At 40.5% G+C, this 26,174-nt stretch overlaps 1 protein-coding gene across 1 annotated transcript in view; it reads right to left on the reverse strand.

Moving 5' to 3' along the window:
* The window catches only part of adarb2 (adenosine deaminase RNA specific B2 (inactive)), a gene marked incomplete at both ends in the record, with an annotated part of 213,178 nt that overhangs the window by 5,373 nt on the left and 181,631 nt on the right, over positions 1–26,174 (reverse strand). Inside the window, 4 exons of the mRNA XM_083901602.1 lie at positions 5,870–6,051; positions 11,224–11,392; positions 14,306–14,457; positions 18,071–18,239. Coding sequence (XP_083757728.1) covers positions 5,870–6,051; positions 11,224–11,392; positions 14,306–14,457; positions 18,071–18,239 — 672 coding nt within the window. The remainder of the gene's footprint in view (positions 1–5,869; positions 6,052–11,223; positions 11,393–14,305; positions 14,458–18,070; positions 18,240–26,174) is intronic.

Consider the following 26,174-nt stretch of genomic DNA (forward strand, 5'->3'; position numbering starts at 1 on the left):
AATACCTGATGTACAATATCACAGTACATGCCTGCAGATCATCTTCCGTCTTGCCACAGTCATTTTCCCCATCCTCACTCCTTTATTCACCAATCTCAGCTCTTCTCTTCTGTAGCACCTCAGAGCTGGAATGAATTGCCTGCCATGGAAACAATCCTCCAAGTCTCTTATTACCCATCTCCTCTCTCTTGTGCAGACACAACACTTTGAACAAAAGACCCCCCCGATCCATCCTGCCTTCTTCTTTTCTCCTGCTCCATTCATGGCTCATTTCATCCATTGAATAGAGTTGACTTCACTGTTTCTCTAATAGCCAGTTTGATTTTTCCCTCATTGAAGCCTTGATCAATTTCTCTTCTGGGAAGTGTTTGGCACACATGAAAGAAGCAGAATAAGGGATTCATAGCCATACATTACACATATTTATGACTTCAAATGTGCGTAAAGTAATGCAAAATATATCTTCTTATTTTGTCACCCCACATGAAAATGCGGTACAAACCACCATGCCAAATTTGAATGATAAAAAAATCGAAATTAGAATTTAAAAAAAAAAAAAGCTTAAATTTATACACTGGGGCGTGTCCACTGCAGGAGCTGAACACACACACTCACGCACACACACGTTCTACAAACATCATTTTTATGGAGGATACTCGGACATAATGAGGGGCAGCCCATGGCCTAGTTGAAATGGAGTACCAATCCCCATTGCTCCCCATTGATTGGGTTACTTGGACACAAATCTCTGATCTGCTGTGGTGCTTGCTTAAAAACCATGTTCAGAGGTGACATTTTCACCATATTTGGTAACCTCAATTCCTCATCTTTAGGAATTATAAATAAAGAGACAAGTTTTTCTGTGCATTTTTGTACTGAGGTAAGTCACATTTTCGGGACAACGTCACCGCAGCTAGCCACTAAACCAAAAGGGTCTGGTGTATTTAGTGATAGCACTGCCAAAAGCCAGCGATCGTGAGCTGAATCTTTTTAATTAACTGATTCTAATGATTCAGTTTGTTTGTTTGGGTTGCCTATAAAGCGACGTTAGAGCAATTTAGTGCAGCCATGCTATGACAACCCCGCCCAGGTTGTGGAGGTACTATAGTAATGGAAAAGGACATGCCTGATACCGAACCAAGTCGAGTCGAACCAAGTTGTGCTTGAACTGTATAATGGAAAAGCACCTTAAGCTGCAATATGCAACTTCACCCCTGGATGCCACTAAATCCTACACACTGGTCTTTAAAGCTGTTCAAATGTGAAATGATGCCATTAAATCACTGTGAATACATACAGTATCACATCACAGTGGAGTGTAGGTGTGAAAAGAGTATTATTTCTCAGCCAAGAGCAAAAAAAAAACCCCAACCATTTATTAATGTTTACATTATCTTTTGTTGTTCGGATTTCTTTTATCCAAAAAAGGACAAAGCTTCGCCAGTTTCTGAAGACACTGAACAGCAAGGACGAGCGCGAAGGACACGTTAGTCTGTCAATGTGTTTGGTCCTCGGGGGTTCAGGTGTGGCTGCTTTGGCTGCTTGTGATAAGAGAGGGGCTCCCTGGGAATTTCCACCAGGGGTGTTTGCTTTTAAATAACCCTGGACACACAATAGCACGGAGCTCATCAGAGTCGATGAAAGGACGGAGGAGGAGATGAGAGGGAGGTGGGTGCAGATCTGCACACAGACATCTGAATGCAAGCAAAGCTCTTTTTTTCATTCCATTCCTGACTTGCTGTCTCTCACTCCTCTCCTCAGCCTCACCTTTCTCACTCTCTCTCTCTCCCCGAGCTCCCTTCAGATTGAATGGCTGTCTGATAAGGACTGTGATTACATTGATTTGGTGTAGGGCCATCTCCACTCTCCGTCCGTCGTCCTCCATCTCGTCTCCTCCCCTTCTTTCACCCTTCTACCCTTCAATAGACTGTTGCTACTCAAGGCAGTGCAGATGCAAAGACCTGACTGTTTGGGACACAATCTCTGTGAAAATGAGAGGACAGAGCATTTGCAGGAGACAGAAGAGACTATTTCAAAGTTGCCGCATCACACCTAGATAATGTCATTGAGAGTCAAATTACTACTGCATGTATAGCTTCAGTCGGATTAAAGATGGCTGAGGTCCTCTATACACATGCTCGACAGTTCCCAACCTCAGGCTTTGACCCGGAAATATTAAAAGAACAGCAAGACAAATGTGGCTAATTCCAAACCTTATGCTCTATTAGCTTATATAATAATTTAATAGTTTGCAGTTAATGTGCATTCCAAAGACAAAATATGCAAACTGATAGCTTATGGTTGTTTTTGTCTGTAGGTCAACTGGGAAATGCCTAATACCAACAAGCTGAATGGGAGCACATCGCCACCTAGTGTTGTGGAGGAAGACCAGTTTCCTGCTCGTGATTCTACTCGGAAAAGGACATTAGTCCAATTTAATGGCAAAGACAGTCAACACACAATAACTGTTGAAACATACTTGACTTGAGAAGTCTAGTTTGTAATATTTAGACGGTTCATCCAGGTCCTTGAAATCATTGAAAGTTTGTGAATTAGATATTTTTGGGGGGGAAAATCGCCCAAAATACACATGGGTCATAAAAAGTTGACATTTAGGTAAATGTCTTCTGTCGCCGATGTGCACTTGTTTGTTACTACGCCACCTACAGTTTCCTGCGCCCTGCATTGCTTGATGTACGTATACACGGCCTACACAAAACAAACATCAATATTTAGTTTCCCTACCATCTTAAGCTGCATCAGCACATTAGACTTGAGGAAATTGGTCATGGAAAGTCCTTCAAAAGACTTTGAATTTGGTGTCAACCAAGGTGAAATTATTTTGCAGACAAATACTATCCTTTATTTATTTTTTTATAACATTTTGTATTTATATCAGGAAATGGGTCAGGTCTACGGAAGTAATTTAGTGACATAAATAATCAACTAACTGAGAAACAGTGTATACAGGATGTTTGGCAGCATCCTTTTTGTGTTAATGGAGGAAATAGGCACATTATCATTGAACAAACTGTGCACTTACTCTGAGTTTTTGGCGTGACTAACTTAATATTCTAACAAAGTAAGTATGAATGATGAACAAATGGATCATACTGGACCATGATTCAACCGATATAAACTACAGCTTGTAAAATTTAAAACCAAAACCTTGATGCCCAATAAGTCAAATGACTCCATTCAAATCATGAGAAATGCTCATGGGGCAGTGATCAAGGGATTCAATAAAAAAAAAAAAAAAAAAAAAATCATCACCGCTATCATCACCAGAGGACAATTCAGCACAATTATCAATCTTGATGAGGATAGGCCTCACAAAGTATTCATCCTCAAGGCAGCCAATTACCCGGAGCAGAGCCCCACAACACAAAGACTTCCTGTGCCCTTCAATAAGTTCACTCGAAAACTGACAAAAAAAAAAACTCTGGCATTAAATTTGGATTTTTTATCCCATTGTGTGCATTTGTCAGGATATAATGTGTTTTTGTCACCAGTCTTTGTTCTTATCAATGATCCCTAGCAATAAAATGCGCCCTACATTGTGTTGCGTGCGTCTCTGTTTCCCCGCTTCTCTTAGTGGCCTAGATCTGTGATGCCTGATGCAGTTTCTACAAGTTGGGTGTCATTCAGTATTCATGTTCACTACAAACAAAAGCCCGGGGTCTCAGTGGAGCCCCGGAGGCAGAAATAGCAGACAACTTCTTCGCTGTTGGTTGTCTGACTGGTACAGTGTCACTGTAAAAAAGCAGGGAGTACATGGGATTGTTTAGTCTGTGCGAGTGGGTCGGCTTGTGATTGATTTGGTCTGGAGCTGACATCTTTGTTGCCGGGAAATCTTTGAAAATAGACACTGTATACATTTGACAAAGTATCTCTACGTGTTTATGGGCGGTATGTAAACAAGAAGGCACGATATGTCAACCTGTCTTTGCAGAAATGGAAAAGAGGGAACAATCATTCACGAGACATCTTGTAGGCCGTAAAATATTCAAAAAGCACAAGTTTGTATAAATGTGTGTATTTCCTAATGTAGGAATTATAGCGCGTTTGATTCAGTGTATTAAAACTTATATTTGAAACTAATTTAATCTATGTTACTTGTGCGTTATTGCAGTATCAACATCTCAAAAATGTAAGAAGAAAAGTACTATGCTGTAAAACTATGCAAAACTTATACCTTAAAATTATCTGTATTTTTTAGTGCTTTTCTTGGCTCCATGACCACTCAACTGCTTCACACTGCAATTCTGACCCATTCACTCACACATTCACTCACACATTCACTCACACATTCACTCACACATTCACTCACACATTCACTCACCTTTTCGATCACACATCTTGCATACCCAATCACACACTGCTGGCAAAGCCATCAGGAGCAATGTTGGCTTAAATGCCTTGCCCAGGGACACATTGGCATGTACATTAGCTGACTTTCTGGTTGAAAGACAATTTGCTCAAATGCTGAGCCAGAGTTTCAGAATCATGTCGGTGATTTGTAATAGACAAAATGGTTCCTGATTCATCACTAGTCTGCACCTGAACCTCAGTTCTTGCTCTACTGGTGTGTTTCCATCATGGTACAGTTCAGTTTAGTACAGTATGCTACGGTTTGAATGGTAAAACCCTTGGTCAGGCTTGTGTTTCGACTGAGAACAGTACCTTTACTTGGTAGCCGAATGGCTGCATCAGCGAGATACGTAGCATGACATTGTACTGGTGCAACAACAACGAACAAGGACATTGAGGCAGGCTGCGACAAACCCAGTGATCCAGATGGATCCTGGCATTTAAAGACTTTTTTTATTTTCTATTCTTTGTAATTGTGTATTGTATGTTTAGGGTAACATCTACTGCACGTCTGTCCGTCCAGGAAGTGGATCCCTCACCTGTGGTTCTCCCTAAAGTTTCTACCTTTTTTTCCCGTTATAAGGGTTTTTTCTCTGGTAGTTTTTCTTTACCCTGGTTGAAGGTCTAAGGACAGAGGATATTACCAACCCTGTGAAGTCCTGTGAGACAAACTATGTTTTTTAAACTGTGGGCTATACAAATAAAATTTGATTGATTGACATTGAACGTCGCCCAATCAACTGACTGTCATGGGTCTAGCTCCACCATCAAGATTACTCTGGTACCCAAGGAAAAGGTACCAAAAAATAGAACAGCTGGGACAAGTTATTTTGGAACTACAGAAACACAAAAAACACCTACCGAAGCACCTACTCGCCATAGCAAGACACTTAAAAATTATTTGACAGAAGTCAGAATTGGCTTTCAAGTGTGGACATTACCAGCAGGTTGTGTGTGTGTATGTGAAAGTCTGTAAAAGTTGCTTTGGACATTCTCCAGAGGTTTGCCCCCAATCTCCCTATGTCTAACCTCAAGATAATGTCATTTGAGAACGCAGCATGGAAAAACTCCAGGTTTTGAATGCGCAAGAGAGCTGCTGACTGCATGTTCAAGCCAGGCACCACTCCCTCGTCTGGATCCTCCTCAGACTCTACTGCTGAACACGTTTCACACTGACTACATGTCACTGTGTTCTATTCTATAACATTTATAACTATTCCCGTCACTTTTCAACAAATGTGACAAATTCAGGTCATTTGATTTCAGTTGCTCCTTGGGATCATGCAAAGTTTTCAGTGTCTTTAAAACGTGTGCACTTGTTTAACCATCGTAACACTTTGAGGAAACACAGACTTCCAGTCCTGAGCAGAGAAAGAAAAAAACCCAGATAGACTACAGCTGTTACTAAGGACTCTGAGCTGATTTTGACAATGGCATCTTCATATTCTTGATGTTTTCCCACTAAATCACAATGTCAGACTGTGTGTCATAGTCGTACCGCTGAGCAGGGGCTGGTTACGTCTGTATGTGGTGGGCAGCGGGCCGAGGCGCTCCTGCCTCTGGTTCAAAACGCGGCCCAGGTGGCCTGTGTGGCGCAGGCTGCCGACAGTCACGCTGTGCAGGTACACCGGCTCCAGAAAGTGACTCAGCAACGCCCCCTGCAGACCCAGGATGTTCCATCTAAAACGAGCGAAGAAAGAAAGGGAAGACGGGGAGAAATAAAGAAAATGTTGTTGTGGGCAGACAGAAGAAAATGTGGGTGAGGAAGAGAAAATAGGAATGATGGAAAGAGGAGGAAAGAGGAGGAGATAAGTGGAAAGAGAGGCGGGGGAATCAGGGAGGAAAGAGATGGGGGGAGTAGCTTTAGTGACAGGCAGAAACAATTTGATCATTATCTTGATGTGAGACGTGATGGACAGACATACACACCCAAATGTGTTTTTTTTTTATATATAGGGAGGACACATCGCATTCCTTAACCCCTTAACCTTAACCATCACAACTAAGTGCCAAAGCCCTAACCCTAACCAAAACCAATTCTAATCCTAATACTCAAACCCTTACCCTAAAAAGTCCTTTAAATGTGTGGGGCCCAGATAAAATGTCCCCACAAGGTCAAAATGTCCTCACAAAGATAGGTTTGTTCATTTTTGGACCTCACAAAGATACAAATAAACACAAACAAACACATTATCACCAGCGACATCATCACTGCCAAAGGTCAGTACATCAGCATTCGTGCCATGGAGCAACACATTACCATGTGTGCATTCATCAGTGCTGTTGGGGTTAATGCACACGACCACAGTAAGAAAAAAAAAACTTCCTCCAACCATTTGCCTCAGTGTTTATTTATTTTTTTATTTTTTTTGGGGGGGGGGGGGGGGGTCCACAAGTGACACAAAATCACTGTGGAGCTAATCCTGCCATGCAGCCACAGCGACACCTGATACTGTAGCCAGCTGGTCATGTGCCACCCACTGCTGAAATCCTCTCTATTTAACCAGCAGATGCTAATTTATGGATGGGAAATGATAATTGCCTTGTTTATTATCATTGCTGCCCTTCACAGAGAGAGAGAGAGAGAGAGCGAGAGAGAGAGACTTCTCCATGTACGTTGAACTGATGAACTCACATCTGAGGCACAATCACAGACTTGACAATAATATACTACTGATTTTCCCATCATTGTTCTTTTTTGTTCATCAATGTCTCTTTATTTGCTTGTTTTCTTTTCTTTTTTCGCTTGTCAACTTAATAATTACTCAGTACGGCCTCGTTCACCTCCCGAGCGTCAACAATTAACATCAGCTTCATCACGCTGGTGAAGCAGCATCCGCCTTCCGGCGCTTTACCTGCGATCCGTCAACAAGATCCATCCTCCCCTATTGGACATAGAGGGAGGAGCTTACACACATACCAAAAACAAAAACAGTTTATCCTGAAATATTAATTTTCCCAGAAAGCGACACTGTGAATCAGAAACATCTTCTAATCTCATGCAAGAAAAGAGCCATCTGGCTCGGGTGTGTGAAATTAAAGAGGGGAGAGGGCCTCTGTTCTCTCGCTCCCTCTCTTGCTCTGTTTCTCCACATCTATCCTTTCTTGCTTCCCCTGGTAAACGCCGACCATTAAAGTAATGTGCTCATCTGCATAAAACTGCAGTGGAATGGAGAACATCATCGTTATATGAGAGCCATTTAGGCCCCTCAATTAAATCCAGCTGTCGACTTCAAATCAAATATTAGCAAAGCAGCTTCGGTGGGCTCGGCTTAAGAAAACAAAAACGATGTTCATCAGGTGGAGTGACAATGAGATGAGACGCCAGCTATTACTGGAACTGTTTATGCAGACAGCACAGATCCTAAAGCTCAAAGCTGATCCCACTGTAATAAAGTGAAAAGGAACTAAAGTGTGACAGACGACAAAAAGGGGATCCAGGGGATCGCTTAAAGATTGTGCCTGTGTGTGTGTCTGTGTGTGTGTGTGTGTGTGTGTGAGTTCCATCCTCCACCCTGACCTTGATAAACTGGCCCTCGGTGACCCACTCACTTTAACGACGGCCACCGATCATTTACAGCGATAAAAACAGGGAAAGAAAAAAAATGGAAAGAGAAGAGCTCTTCGTCTGCTGTCTGGCCTGGTGAGGTGGGGGGGGGGAGAAGATGGTGGCAGAGAAGAAAAGCAGCATGTCCCCTTCTCCTTCCCCCCCCCCTCACTCTATTTTTTTGTAAAGTAATTGCTTTCACCCTCGTTGGTGACCTGGGTAGATTTAATCACACCATCTCCAGCCTGGGCCAACTGAATCAAATTGGTCAAATTAACAGTGGCTCCATAGGAGAAGGGTTCACCTCTCGTCTCTCTTTCTCTCTCTGTGTTTCTTTTTTTTTTTGTCTCTCTTTCACACACTACAGCAGCTCAGCTGTGGGTCTGTATGGCTCAGTTGGCACAGTGTGGTTCTTACTGAGCCCGATACATGGCTTCAGTATCTGTTGAGGCCCAGTTATGATAAAACAACTGTGAAGATATTAAAAAACTGCCTTCAGAGAAAGAAGTAGAAGTGAAGAAATAGTATTGTTGAGTACCTTCTCTGTGTAGTTTTGAATTGGTCAGCAAGTACATTAAGCAATTGAATTCCTGGCCAAAACACTATATCTTAATGAGGCAAACCCTGTTTTTCCTAATCAAATTTATTCTAATCCAAACTATTCAATCTTGTACAGAAATGCCACATTTCAGAAATGTGTTGGTTTAAAACAGTCACTTCAATGAGCCACAGAAGCCACTTGTGTCTTAAAGCTGCTCTTTTACGACTAATCTCATCATTTTTCAGAATAAAAGGCACTGAGTTCTGAATGACTTTGTCATTTTTGTTATTCGTTATATTCAGTTGAACAGTGTTTCTGATTTTACCTCCAAGCACCACCAGAGGAAGGTAAGAACCATGGATCTACAGGGCTGGATATTAATGTTGGTGGCCCAATGATGTCCACTGATACAAAGTATAAGTTGTTGAGCGATACAATGATATTAAACACCCAGCCACTTTAATAAGTACACATTTTGTGTCACCAAACATCCCATGTTTTGTATAATTCTATATGTTAAAAAAAGGCAAAAAGAAGAAACGGCACATTCTTTCTCCTGCAAAGTAACAACTGAACTTGTAGCTCGGCTCAGTTTAACACACTCGGTGGTTTTTGCTGCTGCTAATGTTAGCAGACCTCGCTGACCTCACTTGAATCACTTCACTGACTTTATGACTTTTTTTTCTTTGACTGTGTCACGCTCTGTTCCGGCCTTTTCTATTAGCCTGTAACACTTTGTCAAAATGCTACGTGGTCCGTCTTTAAAGCAGCCGTGGTTTTGACTGATGCGTCACGCCTGGATTTACTGTACTTATCATAAGTGAGTTCATTCCACGGCTTTTTTTCCTCGCTCTGAACGAGGTCAGTGTAACTCACTCGAGATTCTCCTCTGACACAGAGTGTTAACAGGTATATAATCTGTATAATCACTAATCTGATGGTTTCCATAACCATTTCACAACAAGATGTACATACACTAATTGTCCTTTCAAGTACAAAACTACAGAAAATTGAGATTGTGGCCCATTTTGCTATCATAACATGTTTTCTCGCATTACGAATTTTGTGTAAAGACATGTTATCTGTAAAAACAGTGAGTCATTTTAACACCTGACTTTATCCAATACTCTGTCCCTCTGCCTGTTAAGATTCTCCCACATTTACAGACAGATGCTTTTATTCTTAGCACATAGAAACAATGTGTTAGTTAGAGTAAAGCTGTTTTTATTCAGCATCACCATCTGTCCTACAATATTCCAGTAAACACATTATAATTGCTATATATTACAATCTGCCAGCACTGGTGAGACGATATGACTTTTTCTGTTTTAATCAAGTTTTTATTGAGATAAATACGTTCAACCTGAATAAACAAATCAAAACCAGTGGTTAGACGGTTGTAAATGAAAGGAGAGTCCACGTGACATATGCGGAGATTAAAACTAAGACGTGATTAACAAATTTATTCATTAAAAGGGGATTAGCCGTTTAAGTCACATATGGGAAATCTATATCAACATACGTCACATGGACTATACAAAAGGTTTCACATTCAGCATGACTCATGGCAACAAACACACACACATGCACCTACGCACAGACTTATATGCAAAGGTAAATATCAGACAAATCTCTACCTGGCTCATGAAGCACATTTTAGAACGCTTTCTTTAAACAAAGATCATCTCCTCTCAGGATGATGCTAATCCTCTCATAAAGTTAAACTCTTCCATCGATCCCTCTTTCTCTTGTGTCTTATAAGATCGATGCAAATGAAGCACTGATAGTTGCAGAAAAGAGAACATGATATTTCAGATATAAACCTGTGGATGTTGTAATATTGAGTGTGTAACATTTGGTTGCATTATTCTACCTCTGATAAATATTTGAAAAGAAAAATTATGTGACAATACTTAGTACGTAGTTCATCTGAGAATGGAATCTGTCGAGCTACACTATCAGACCTGACTGAGGGAGCGTTTGAGGCCATACAGCGGCAGCACAGGAGCGCGTAGGGGCAAGAAGTGTTCATTTCATCAAACCTGCTGAACGACCAGGTTTTTTGAGCAGTAGAATTCAATTCTGAAACCTTTTGTGGGTGCTTCTTTGTGTTTTCAGTCATTTTCCAACATGTTTGCAGCCCTCTCACATACAAGTACAATGTAAATAGAATTTTTTTTTATTTAAAGGTTACCCACTGCACTTTGAAGTGACATTAAGAAATAAATAAAAGCAAGTGAATTCTGCATGTGCCACACAAGTTAGCCTTGTAATAAACCTACGTAATCTCAACAACCGAGAGGAACAGGCAGCGCACAAAATACGTTATTAGCGAGAGAAAATACGCTTTGTAGCAGATTGACATGTAGCTATCAGCGAATTTCTACGAAAGCTACAAACAAAATCAGGATCGAACCCTGGATATGGTTTCATTGTATATCAGTCAGTAATGAACTGGCCCCAATAAACTTAACTGATGCTTTTTTTGTAAAAATGTGTGTTTATTTGGCAGGTAAAATGTATGTTTTAAGTATAAATGGAATGGAATGACGTCAAAACGTATCCTTTGTGATCCAGATTTAAACCTGAATTGCCTCAGATCTTGCTTTGAAGTACAGGATTTTGGCTCTTTTATGATTTATGAATCTGGTGTGGCAGCACTGCACAAATCTACTTTTGCCCAACTTTATTGACTTGACTGACGGAAAACGTCGAGTGAAACTAGGAAGCTTTAAACCCAGATTTCTCAGTTGAGAGCACTGACCTGGTGAGCTTGTCCGTGCAGGACATAGTGATGAGCTGCTCGCCCTGTAGGACGCCGTCCCACGTCTGGACCGCCGCCCGACATCGCACCGGCACCGTTCCCTCGCCTGACTCGATTTTGGTCCGCAGGTGGTTGCGGTGCTTCCTCATGAGGTGTCTGCTGCTGTTTACTGTCAAGCGCGCACAACAAACAAAACACGCGTTATGTGAATCGTGCCACAATAAACAGAATAACATACAAAACAAAATGTTTCTGCACCATTCAGGACACTTTCAACCACTAATCATTTACGTCCATGCTTAACTAGCCGCATATGATCTAAAACCTTTTTTTAATTATTTAAAGATTTATTCTTGTATTTTAATGACGTGACACCAACTTGCTGGTTTATCATTCGTCCGGTGACAGCGATAATTCATTAACGCAGCTTCAAGCTGCTTCCACCGATTCATTAATCTCTTGCAGACAAACAAATATTTCCTTTCCTTTGAAAGCAAAGGTTTAAATGAGGTTAATAGCATCTTTTAAGGGGAATTAGATGCTTTCTGAGAGTGTTCACTGTCTAGTTGTTAATGAAGCAAGCAATTGATGGGATTGTCGCCGGAAACCTTCTCTGGCTTGGGAGGGAGGATGAGACATTCCCTTGTACTGAGACTATTTACAGCAAGGGACGCAACACATTCGTCATTCCTCCATCGAAAGCACTTTGTATGACTTCTATATGACCGAAGTAAACCCTATATATAAGGTTAAACTTCAAAACATTCTCTTCAATAAAGCTTGGTGAGCCTGAACTCTTATTTGTTTGCATTTATATCAAATTATGACATGACATTAGCTTCTCTCCTTCAGTAGTGTGTGCTTTTCCTCTCTGTCCCATCTATATGTGTCCTCATTCTTAATGTATGTCGGTCTCCAGTCTTCTTCCTCTTTTTTCTTCTTCCTCTAATACAGGGGTAGTCAAATACGATTCTGAATTCTAATCGTCTCAACAACTGGCAAAGTGGTTAAATCCAGTGTAATGTATATTTCAGTATATGTGCATCAGTGTCTGTGTGTAGTCAACAACTAACTTGATGTTGTACAAAAAAAGGCAGCACAAATGCACATACAAAAATAATTTGAAGGACTAAAATAAAATGTGATTAAAGGTGTGCTGTCTACACTTCTGTGCTCAGTTCACACCATTTGAAGTCACTTTTCTCTGATTATCATTCTATTTTTCCTCTCTCCTCATCTCCCCCTGCAGTGTCTCACTCACTGTTCGCACAGGGTTGTGTGAGTCTGGTCAGGTTGTTTCCACAGGGTTTACCTTTAATAATGCCATCATATACTTTTAAATACTGCTCTGCAATCAACTAAATGTCAGGAACGCTTCAGTGTGAAGCTGCAAACATTTCACAATAAAAGCCTTTTTGTTGAAAACTGAATGGATTTAGGGACCTGAAAAGCATTTCTCATGAGGACAGTGTGGCTGGACGTAAATGAAAAAACAAGAATTTAAGCAGTGCAGACGCTCTGCTCATGCATCCAGTGTGGCTCTAAATTCACTAATATGATTGGCTGAAAAGTCATTACATGGTAATATACAGTGCATGAAATCGGTGTGCATTTCCTGGTCTTCTAGTGCCAGGTAAAATACAAATGCTCTGTCAAAATGTTACAAATATCAATGATATTTATAGTAATCGTGGATATGACAGTGTCTGGGTCAGGATCCAGACCTGGGCTCAAATGAATTATATTAGGATACTGATTATATCAGTGCTGTGACTCTTCTCACTGTGTGTGAACTATCTGGTTTCTCACACTTTCTATAATGTTCATATGATAACATGTCATTGTGTATTGTATGTTTTGGGTAACATCTACTGCACGTCTGTCCGTCCAGGGAGTGGATCCCTCACCTGTGGTTCTCCCTAAGGTTTCTACCTTTTTTCCCTGTTATAAGGGTTTTTTCCCTGGAGGTTTTTCCTTACCCTGGTCGAAGGTCTAAGGACAGAGGATGTTACCAACCCTGTGAAGTCCCGTGAGACAAACTATGTTTTGTAAACTGTGGGCTATACAAATAAAGATTGACTGATTGATTGATTGATAACATGTGACTGTAGAAAATAAATGTATTTCATTTGATAAAATCAACAAAAGAAACAGGATTCCCACAATATGGAGAAGCATTTAGTAAAGTCTATATTGTAGATAACTACTGTTTCTTTCAATTCAATTCAATTTTTTTTGAATAGTGCCAAATCATAACATACATTATCTCAAGGCACTGTCCATAGACAACATCGTGGAGAGCGGAGAAACTCAACAGTTCACACAATGAGCAAGCACTAGGCATCAGTGGAGAGAAAAAAAGCTCCCTTTTCACAGGAAGAAATCTCTGACAGAACCAGACTCCAAGATGTAAAGTCATCTGCCTCAACCGGTGGGGTGAAAGGAAAAATGGGGGACAGAGGATAGGTGTGGGACAGATAGGGGGAAGAGAAGGGAGCAGAGGGAAGTAGAGACAGAAGAAAAGAGCCTCCTTCAGGCTGCTGATTCAACTAATGACAGCAGCTTAAAAAACATAAAACCCAGACTTGCAGCTCAGAAATATTCCAGAAAAGGTGCGAATTAATTTTTCTCATCTCCAAAAAGACATCATTTTAAAGGTTTAATGGCTAAAAACGTCAAGTTCAGAGGCGTCTTTGATTTTTCTCTCTGTTTCCAACCCCGGCCCATTTCATGAAAACCACATCACGCACTGCACAGTAGTGTTTATACACATACGCTCAGCGCTGAGCAGCAGCTTGAATTGGTGATGAAAGATCAGAGAGATTTACATACTTTACGTCTGGAAACTGTCATTCAGATTACATTTCTGAACACAGGCCACCAGAAAATAATCTGTCTAAATAAATGTCAAATGTATTTTCAGTGATAAAAAGTCATCAAGTGTCAGCGCAGTGTGGTGACGAATAGACTGTGAATAACTCTTAACAGCAGCGTATGTTTGCATCTAATCAAATAGACTTATTCTTCTGTCTCCACTGACATTGAAAGCACAAAAAAAGCATGAAAATATCTAGTATCTTACAGTCCGTGCTGATTTCGTAGGGCGAGTTGAGTCTGCCGTCGCCACACGGTGAGGTGCTGATGTACATGTGGAAATGGATGTTGTCTCTCAACCTGTAGCCACATTCCTTGTGCCTCACAAATATCGACTCCTCCCAGTCCTCTGGCCTTTTACTTAAAAAAAAACACACAGAAAACAAGAACAAGAGAGATGGATGAAAACTATAGTACCATTCATCACAGCACGGGGAAATAGATTTCCGCTGTTTGGAGACAGAGAGAGAGATGGACACTGGCCCTCTGTCTGACCACAGCCCATTCTCCTGCTGTCAGACGCTCCACTGGACATTACTCAGCCTGTCAGAATGTCTCAGGGGGAAACAGGGGGGAGGGCATTTAACCTACTGGTCTATACATGCTTTGTATTTGAGTGATGGAAGTGTCATCACAGGGGTCAGATTTGTTCAAGATAAAAACAGGTGGTTAACCGTAAAACAAAATGAGAAAAACTGTGCATTTCACGTGACGAAGACAAGATGTTGTCAACTACGGGACATCTGTCTATCAAAATTTAAACTAATGTGAGGTGCAGCATGATTTTTCACTAGTTTGCACTTCCATATGCCATAACATACAAAGCAATTTGCTTGAGGTTGCACATGAAGGAGCAGATGTGCATCAAAAGAACTTGGCACTTCTGCTACTGGACAAAAATGACACAGTATGTATAATGTAATATAATATAATATAATATAATATAATTTAATATAATATAATATAATATAATATAATATAATATAATATAATATAATATAATATAATATAATATAATATAAAGGATAAGCTTATACCATTTTTATTTGATCAAATAACAATTCTAGTCAAATATCCATTGAGAACAGGGTTAGGCAATAGGCTGAGTGCAATTCGGCTCAATATTAATTTCACCTCTTTATAAAATGCAGTAAATGGTATCATTTTGACAAACTGCAACTGGGAAGAATACATTGAACATAACATAAGAAATTGAAAAATCGAAGTCGGCTTAGGAAAAACACCAACATTATATCAATTATTCAATCAAAATTCCCCAAAACAATAAATGAATAAAACGTGCATGCCAGTTTTCAATACGATTTGAATTCAACCTGCTTTCCACACACTTGACACACAGCTTACTTTCTTTTTAAGCATGAGCTAATATCTTTGATGAGCATCTCATATAACCTACATACATTTGCTTCGTAAATTCTTTAAAAAAACCTTACATGGGCCAGTCAGGAATGGCCTCGGATGCGGTCCTGAGACTGTATCATGCCCAGGTCTGATTTACAACTATTAAATGCACAACCTGTCTCATTAAAACTTAAAATCTACAAATCTGGGTCAACATGCTGAGGGATTGAGGTAAGTTAACTATACAATTCAATGCAAAGCACTGCTACACTCTTTATATATAACTAAAGTCATTTCACTGAATGTAAATATGGCACTTGTGGCATTTTGTTTGGTCATTTCATTATGAATTATCTTCCCCCGTTAGCCATTTTACTCAGTGGCAAAAGTGTCACCCAGCATTGTGCTATGACAAAAAGTCCGCGGTGTGTATGCAAATATGACATTCAACCATGTAGACTTTTCGCCGCTAATCTGATGAATCAGCCTTGCTATCAAGTTCCTCGGGGGGGAGCTTGAAAACAAAATAAATGCTTGTGCACTGGAAGCTGTTAGAGTCAAAACTCATCATGGCTGTCTCCAGGTACTGGCAAAAAAAAAAAAAAAAACTTTCCGCACCAGAGCACAATGTGTAGGTTGCGAGAGTAGAACCACTGGAAAAAAAAAAGTGCTAAAAACAAATAGGCCACAGAGACCTTGAGCTGAACCAGCTGAGTGTGTGATAGCATGCTTAGTTAGCTGGAGAGAACAGCACACATATGGCTCACTGATTATTGAAAAGTGTCCAGTGGACAAAGTGGGGCTCCTTCAATGACATTTATTACGGAGGAGAGAGAGAGAGAGAGAACGTTCTGTGGCACTGCAGCGAGAGGTCAAAGCAAACAACATATTTAGTGTTATTAAGCAAAAATATAATGCAATGCATGCTAAAATGATCCAAGGCAAAAAAACAACAACAAAAAAAAAACCTATGCAGCAATTGCTGCAGCAGTTAACTTAGTACATGTACGCAATAATGAAATGGTTGTTATTTAGGAGAGTTTACTGGCAGAAAGTAAGTACAATACCGATAAGTTTGTGTAAGTATATATTGGCTCATTTAATTTTCACACCCTGAGAAAACCTCTACAATATATACTTTAGGCAAGGGCCATCTTGCACTGTTCGTACAGAAGCCTGAATGGACAATTTGTGAGGGCTCATTCTTTAGCATTTTGAAGCAGAACCTTACGATGCAATGAAAGGTGATTGACATCCTGTCTTGTCTGTGAAGGACATTGCAGTTAACTAATGTGCTTGGACATTGGATGAATGAGAGGAGGAGTCATCCATTTGTTTTTATAAGCATATGTCACTAAATTTGCTTCATATTTCTTATACTCAAGAACATCTCCAAATGACTTGACAGTGCAGAGGTACTGTTTAACACATGGTCGTTTATACAAAAGTATTACTTACATGCTGATAAATCACTGATAACAATAATCAAACCAGTGCTGGACTTTCAGTATTTTTACTTTTACAAGACAATATTGTTATTGTTAAAACATGTCTGTAATGTTGTAATATCCATGTAAAATTTTTAGCCACCATGAGCTACTGGTGACCAGACTAGGTGAGATTTGTCACTGCAATGGCAGTGAGCTATGGTACCCATTTGAGAACCACTGTCTTCAAGAACTTAGGCCCACTTTACATTACGATTTTCATGACAGCGGGAACCCCGTGTCAAGAGAATTCCCGCTGTCGTAGTCCCGCTGTTTTCAAATTTTCTCCCGAATACTGCGAAGTGGTCGCCCGACAACTCAGGGGGAGTCCCCGACAACTTCAAAGTGCGTATAAAGAGAATGCGTCGGGCTCGCGATAGCGGGAGGTAAGGGCTTAGGCGATTAGCATATAGCGCGCGCTAATAAGCATATACCAAAAAAAAATGGCGGGGGTGAAGGAGGGCGCTGGACGCTGTACGTGGAGCACCTCCGAAACCAAGTGCCTGATCAGTATCTGGTCGGAGGACGAGATCCAGAAGAAGCTGGAGTCATCCAGGAACAAGATGGCCTACGTAAAAATCCAACAGCGGATGCGGGAGGCCGGCTACGATCGCACAGTCGAGCAAGTAAAGAGGAAAGTTGTAAGCGCCGCGGGTGTCCTACCAGATTTCCGGGCGGTGTACAGCGGGAAATTTCGCAGCTGTCGCGAAAAGCGTAATGTAAAGTGAGCCTTATCTGCTAATCCTCTCAGACCTGTTGTATTTAAAATTGAGAATTCTTACCCGCTTGTGTTGTTAGTTTTTCTGCCACACCTGCTCACACAGCTGAGTGTGATACAAATTGATCCATTTTGTCTGGTTAAAACAAATGTAATAAATCCAACATTCATATTTTCTGTTTGGTTAAAATGCAGCAGATGTATTTCCCAGGTCAGTTCAGTCCATATCATCAGCAAAGATGGAAGCAATTGATTGGTGAGTAATAAGCCAGCTTTCCAGACCACTGATCGAAGGCTTGTGCTGAGCTACACGAGGGCATTAAAACTGTAAATATCACACAGCTGTCAGTGAGTGTGGAGAGCAAAAGTGCTGCAAAAGTACTTGTGCAGAAGGTACAGTCATTACCTTAAGAAGAGTTCAAGCTGTGAGTATAGGAAGCGTAGCAGGGCTCTGCGGGCCGTGACTTCAGCGTGGCAGTCGTTGACCACCTGTCCCTGGTCACTCAGATACTCCCCGTTGATGCATTTGGTGCCTGTGGATAAGGCAACCACCTGCGCATGCCTCAGGTCCAGCCCTGTAGAAAAAATACACACAGGCTAAATGTTTATGTTCTATTAACTACATTGATTTTGCAGTCATGACTGTTTATAAAAAGTCAATTAAGTCTTCCATTTGCAAAAAAAATCTCCCAATGTGAAGCCTTGGGGTTCAAAATTTGACCAAAGCCATTTTTTTTTTGGTTGCATTCCATTTACATCGAAAGTTGGATGTGGGAGTGACATCCCCAAGTTCACCACGTTCCTGTTGAGAAGTTGGAAACACAAACATACCTCGAGCTAGACAGTGTCAGCAATACCAGTTGATAACAACACTGGGTATGGTATTCTGTGCACAAAAACAGCATATCAACCAGCATGTATTTGGTTAAAAACAAAAATCAGTACGATGCATATGATTGATTTTGAAACAAATGTTTCCGAGTGGGAAATTAAGTTCCATGATATCAGAAATTCCAAGTTTTGACTAAAAATGGAAAAACACTATTGCAGATGTCGCCTGCAACCAGGCTCCTATTGGAAGATCCAGCTGTCAATCACACTGGAGTCCACTCTTATGTGCCATGCTTCATCATCCATTATTCTCTAAATCATGTTCTATTGAATAAGACTTGAAACTAGAGATGGAGACCATTAACTGCCATCATACATCTTGATAAGTAGGCTCATTTCCCCATAGACTTCTATCCAAACGGAGACCCTCTTGCAACCAGCGGAGAAGCCCCCTTTTGGCTAACTGCTACTATCCCACTCCTTAGGGTTCACGTTTCAAAACTGAAGTCTACAACCATTTCTATAATCGGTAAGATCGAGAGCTCTCTCTGTGAGAAGTTGGCATGTTCTCCCTGTGTGCGTGTGGGTTCACACAAAACACAAAACATGCAGATAGTGAAGTCAAGTGGACGCTCTAAATTGACTGTAAGTGTGAGTGAGCGAGAGTAAATGGTTGTTCATCTCTGTGTGTTGGTCTTGGCTACGTGTCTAGGCTGTACCCCGGCCGATGTGAGCTGGGAATGGCCCTAATGTGAAGGATAAAGCAGTAGACAATAAGTGAGTGAGTGAGTCTATGGTCCTTTCTCACTTTTCTATGTGTAGGAGGTATTTTCATCGAACACCAGGGATAGTACAATGAAGATAACACAGTGAGATGTGTTTAAATGCTAATTAACACCATTGCAGTGAAAGTGAGGTCAATGTGTTAAGAATAAATGGAAATACTTTCTCCCTGTTAGGAATGTACGTATTTCTACATAATCAGTAAAGCACCGTCTTTGGACAGTTATGTAGAAATATATATGTATAAAAAAAGGCCACAGAATGTTCATGTTTAAGTCCACGGAGAATGTTAAAAAAGTCCTAAGTGTAAGAAGCGCACAAAGAGGTCACTCTGGTTACTGGGTTATTTCCATCACCGCACTTCTCTCAGCAGCACGAGTGAGTGTTTCTCTCAGAGTCCACTATCACACCACACCAGCCAGGATTAGCTGGATCCTCTCCATCTATGAACTGTGCTGACACCACACGCCCTCTCATTCAGAATGCTCTGCACCTCACACTGGAGTCTAAAACCAAAGGACTCCAAAACACAAGCTAAGCAGATGCTCTCTGTCTCTCTCACTCTCTCTCATTTGAAAATACCTGGATGACGAGCAATGTAATGTAGTAATGTGGATTTACTAGGATCAATGACAATAGCTGCATTTGCATTAGGTGATCAAGAGCAGTTCAGTTCGTCATTAAAGTGCAAATGATAAATGGCCTGTATTTATATAGAGTTTTTGAGTCGCGATGACCACTCAAAGCTGCTTAACTCTCTACCCATACTGTCAGCGTGTCGACTATAGGTGCAGGGAAACAAACCCAGTCCAAATCTTAGGACAAGATAGAGATGAGACATGTCAAGAGCTGGATCCCCATTGCTCCTCCAGCACAGATAAGTGCTGCCCATGGGTTAAACACAGAGATCAAACTCACCATCCCGTTATTCGTGTGTGTGCAAATAATAACTAATACAATTCTAATTCTAAATATGGCAACATGACACAGTGTGCCCCATCAGTAAAGAAGAACAGGACATACAGCATTTCGAGTTCTCTCTTTTTGACATGTGGCTGTTTATCCTCTTGCTGGCATGTTTTTGTGTTTTTCATATTTCATATTCCATAACAGTCACCACATTGTGCCCACAGACTACTGTGCTAGTGCACCCAGCCAGAAGTGTGCTATGAAGTGGGACAGAACTAGTAAACTGTTATGGCACCTCATAACTTTTCACGATCTGAAGAGTGAATAAAAACGTACCAAACTAAACTGAACTGTACCAGTCGGTGGTTAAAAGCACAAACACCAGAGAGGCAAATATTCAGGGAGACCATAAGTAAAATAACAGTTAGTCACAATGAGATGGTTTGGCCACATAGTTCCCAACCTTGAGGTCACCCATGTGACATGCATAACAAGGAACCCCGACAAGACTGCATTATATCATAAGAATAAAGGACTATCTTAAGTACAGTATAAAGCAACATAAAGTGGAAACACTTCAGTAAAAAGTAAAAAATACCCTCAAAATTATCAAATTATTTCTACTTTGTTGCAGTAAATGTTGGTTTGTAGTGAGCTCAATCAGAGCCTTCAGAGTTCCAGGTAACTGACTGTATTTGTGTGAGAGGACGCTCACACACCGTCGGTACAGAAATAAGGAGAGAGATCGCAGATCAAAAGTCTCTGCATCTCGCTAACAGACAGACAGACAGACAGACAGACAGACAGACAGACAGACAGACAGACAGACGAGGGCTTGTGGATGTCTGGGATCAGCACGTTAACGTCATGCCATTCCTTCCTGTGCTGCCACAAATCTCTTCCATCGCCTCTGAAAGTCAGGCTTCACTGGCTGCTGGCAGACCCGCAGGCGCCGCCGGCCCGGCACATGAGCTTTTATCTGCCTCAGCCCAGATGGCACTGTGGCGGTAAAGTCCTGACAAGGGAAGGAGGGAAGAGGGAGGAAATCTGAGGGAGGGTGGAGTGTGTGCACGTGTGTGTGTGTGTGTGTGTGTGTGGGGGGGGGGACATATAGAAGAAAGGAAAGTCTAAGGTAGGGTGGAAGAAATCCAAATTTTCCTTTGGAAACTACAGAGAAAAAAAATTCAAAAGAAATATAATGTCCTTAAAACTGAAATGAGAAAAATGTTCTGTGCTGATCACGTTTTAACAGCGTCAGACACCGTCCCCCAGCACAGTAACTACGCTGTTCTCTCAAGCCTGAGATGACTTTTCTTGTTTCTAAAGAGCAGTAAAGACATCTACCTGCCTCTCGAGTCAAACACTGCCGTCACACGCTGAAGCATAATATACTCACTTGAGAAAAAGGGTGATTCTGTTTTTCAAAATGAACAAAAAGAAAATCTTGTCTTGCAATTGGTGAGATTTACATATTAATCTCGAAAAGAGAGCAGCAATCTGCTGTTGGAAAACTGAACCAAACACTCAAACCTCAATGTGGACACTGAAGACACAGCTTTCTTGTTTTTGGATATGGAATTATGGATAAAATCTTGTTATTCAAACATTTTTCCAGTCTGAACATGGCCAGGTTATAATACACCAAAGCTACAACTGGGTTTGTATTAGAAGTAAGTCTTGTCTAGTCTTTTGAGGCGTCGACTCATCACTGCTTGTTTCATGCTTATGTTGATGATGATGTGACTCCACCCGTAGATCCAAACACTGGCATATTTTCATTTAGAAGTCTGTCCAGTGTCTGGTCCCGCCTTGTCTTCAGGCCTACATCCACCAGAACACTACGTGGGAGTGATTGTCTGCGATTCCCAGGAGTTTGACGTATTGCCAGTTCCAAGAGTCCACAGTGAATGAGGAAAATTAAAATATGCGGTTCACTCTTCCTAGAACGCGCTCAAAAATTTTCATTGGACACTTTTAAAGTATTTTTAATACTAATAGGCCTAAATGCACTCATTATGTGATTTTATAGTACTTTGTAAACATAAAAAGTTGATTTTTTATGTATATTTTATTCGTTCTACATCATATTGAGTAAGCTGTATAATTGAATTGTTGTAGCTGTGCTCTAAAACTATATGTTCTGCTGCCTGTCTTGACCAGGACACTCTTGCAAAATAGACTGTTTATTCCTGGTTAAATAAAGGTTAAAGGTGCCATATGTAAGAATGTGGCCAAAAACCGTTTCCACATTCAAATTCAAAATACCGAGGTCTTTTAGGCTTCGTTTTCTGACGTAACTGGCAACCCGTGGTTGCTCGGCAGCTGAGACTCTACTGACTGCAATGATTGGTAGACGGCGGTAGGTGGCGCCACATGCCAAAACATGATTTCAAAACATAAACATAGACATTGCATATTTTTTTTAATGCAAATATTTTGGCTGTACTGTTGTTGTTGGTGAGTTCAGTTTGTTATATGAACATTATTCATTATAAAATGAAATATACAGAAAGGCATTTTAATTCCAGAAGTAAATGTAGTCTGGTTAACAAAGGAACAACTGATGATGGTGAGTGAACAGGGTCATGGCAGGGTGTACTGGCTGATTAACAATGAACTCATTAAATAATAGATAATTGGTTATTAACTATATATCAGTTCTAATCAGTATATTGAAGCATATTTGTGTTGTAACTCTGAAGGAGTTAAAAAAAAAAGCGAATGACTAGGAAATAATCCCCCTCCGGGTGAATCTACTGTACAACTGCACAGAAAACATTCAATATGTATGAGTGTATTGTGCCACGATAATCTCACGAGTTCAACAATTGGCATTCCCTGTCAGCACTACACCGCAATTCCTCCTCCACGATAACACAAGTTCAAAAAGGTAACAGACTCTCCCAATTTCATTCTCCCGCTTTCCCGCGCCGTTCCACTTTGCGATTGTTTAGATCAATTTTGCAGTGGATAATTTCTGCCGCGCCGCTCGCTACCCTGCCATGAAATTGGCACCAGGGTTGCCTTCAGTTTGTAGGAGAGAGGAGGACATGGGGATGAATGAAAGAGAGAGCGTCAGAGACCCAGAGGCACTTTTTTTTTTTTTTTATTAAAGAAAGGAATAATCAGCTGCGTCGCAGAGAGACAAAAAGAAAATGTTAAGGGGAACAGGTGGAGTTGAGCAACAGGCCTGGAGCGCACACACACACACACACACACACACACACACACACACACACACACACACACACACACACACACACACACACACACACACACACACACACACACACACACACACACACACACACACACACACACACACACACACACACACACACACACATTTGTTTTTCTATCTCTATCTCATAATAGTAAATGGTCTGTATTTATATAGCTTTTCTAGTCTTGACCACTCAAACCTGCTTTACAATACAGCTTTGCCATTCACACCCATTCACATTCACAGACTTTCATACAGTACATCTCTGTGCTGCGCATCTTTCATACCCATTCACACGTTGTCAGTAGCAACGTGGGGTTAAGTGTCTTGCTCAAGGACACATTGGCATGTGGAGCCTGGAATCAAACCAACAACCTGACTACCGTCATCCCACGACTTGTAATGCATTTCCTAGTCCTTACCCTAACCTAAACATAATTCTTACCTTAACCCTAAAACCAGGTCTTAACCCTACATTGTTGGGCCCAGATAAAATGTCCCAACAAGGAAGGTTATTCAGTAGTTTTTGTGTTTTTTTTTTTTTGTAATTGCGTTGTTTTTTATGACTATTAAACCAGATATTAAATTTTTTTCTACTGCATTATTTCATTCTCTGTATGATATCCAAAGGGTTTTGCATTGTGAATAGGATAAAGTTTAACACAGCACAGCAATGCAATTTCCCAGTCAAGAACTGGAGTCATCAAGTCAACACTGTGAGAAATGTGTAGTCACATTAATTAGACCGGTGTTTTTCAACCTTTTTTGAGCCAAGGTACATTATTTTCATTGAAAAAATCACGAGGCACACCACCAAACCAAAATGTTAAAAAAATGATACTCTGTAGCCTATATTAGAATTTAGTCATTATTATCAAAGTTTCTGGAATATTTACATCCATACTATTTGCAGATAATTCATTATTTGTTTTCAAATTTTTTTTTTAGACCAATTGGGTGTAATTGGATAATTTTCCACGGCACACCTGACGATCTCTCACGGCACACTGGTTGAAAAACACTGAATTAGACACTATTCACTATACGACCAGCCTTGAAGAGGCTAAATCAACAAACACTTTTTTTTTTGTATTCAGGGACTCTGTTTAATGTTTTTTTTTTTCAGCACATGTTCACAATTGTGCCAGGTACCAATAGGGTGGCCATTCCCATAGCACCACGAAAAAGGACACACTAAGAAACTACAATAGAATTGTTATCCATGATAAACAATGGTATGATGATACAGCAATTCTGAGATACTCTGTTCATTGCAAGTCTATTTAATTTATGACATGTCATGACGGTTGCATAACAGAACAGGGGAATTTTTTTTTTTTAAAAAAAGCTTCACAGTAATTGTTTTTTATTCACAACAAAATTCACAACATCCGTTTCAAAAACTGACAACCGAGATGCGAAAACAATACCTTGCAAAGTGCACAATCGCAGCGCTCATAATGGCAAAAGAACAAACTGCCAGTAAGCAAAAGGCGAGAACTATACGCTTCTCTTGAATCTTTTGAGATGCAAAAAGCTGCATCACATCAAGTAAATGCATAGTTGAGTGTCCATGTGCAATATTTCTGCCCTTTCCTGGCCAGAAATAAAAGTAAGAACTAGCGGCAAAGACTAATTTACTGGCCATCGTCATGAAAACAAAAAATCCATATAAATGACATGGCCATGACGTTTATCACACAAGGCAACTGCAATGAACAGACGCTCGTGAGCTGTTTTCTGAATCCCTTTATTCTCACTGGTTACACAACAGGGGGAAATGTATTCTAATAAGCTGTCCATTATCTCCAAGTACCATAGAGCAGGCATTAAAACAATTTCTTCTATGGCATAATAAGCTGCGAAGGTCAACTTTGAGTAAACTCATGACATTCAGCTCTATAAATCCTATCTTTCATGTGTTTTTTTTTCATCGCAGGATGTCGGTCGATTTCACAGAATGTCACCTGAGGTGTGTTGTTTGAATCAGAGGAAAATCTCTGAAAATGCTCCGCAACATCTTGGCTGGAGAAGAGAATGCACCCTGTTGAATCTTTATTAGCTTCAACAGGCAACTGCTTTGAAACCTATAAGGCTTTCTTTGTGAAATGCCACTGAAGCTCTCAAATCTCTCTCTGTGCTGCTGCAACACACTCTGGGCCCAGCTCTGCTTTTTTTTTCTTTTCTTCAGCAAGCTGTTTTTGTTGTCGGATTGTGATTATTGAACATCAAAATTTGCAGCGTCCGGAAGAATGGATAAAGAGAAGAAAACAATTTGTGTTTGATAATGGATATGCAGACTATAATAACCATTGCTTAACCACCGTTTATTATCATCTTGCCTGAAATCCTCTCATCACATTCTTTTTTTAATTCTTTTATCAGGTTTAAATAAAGGTTTAAAAAAAATGTGGCTCCTCCCCTTAATATCACGTTATAATGAGAGCTGGCCCAACAGCGAGCAGTATTTTCATAATAATAATACAGTTTTTCTCAATTGTTTACACACACATATTGGTACTTGAGACACAATGACCACATCAGGTAACCCATGCACCAACTCCCCTGAACCAACTCTGCTAAAATACAAGCACAATTCCTGCTTTACACTCAAATTGCAGTTGTAAAACTTTTTTCAAAAACACTACACACAATTCTCTGCATTTGGCACAATTTTCATGAAGAAAATCTCTTGTTTTCACAAGGAACACACTGTCATTCAAAATTCTTAAGTTAATTTCCCTACTATGCAAACTGACTCATC

Source organism: Microchirus variegatus (assembly GCF_963457635.1).
Source record: "Microchirus variegatus genome assembly, chromosome: 15".
In the NCBI taxonomy this organism is placed as follows: Eukaryota; Metazoa; Chordata; class Actinopteri; order Pleuronectiformes; family Soleidae; genus Microchirus; species Microchirus variegatus.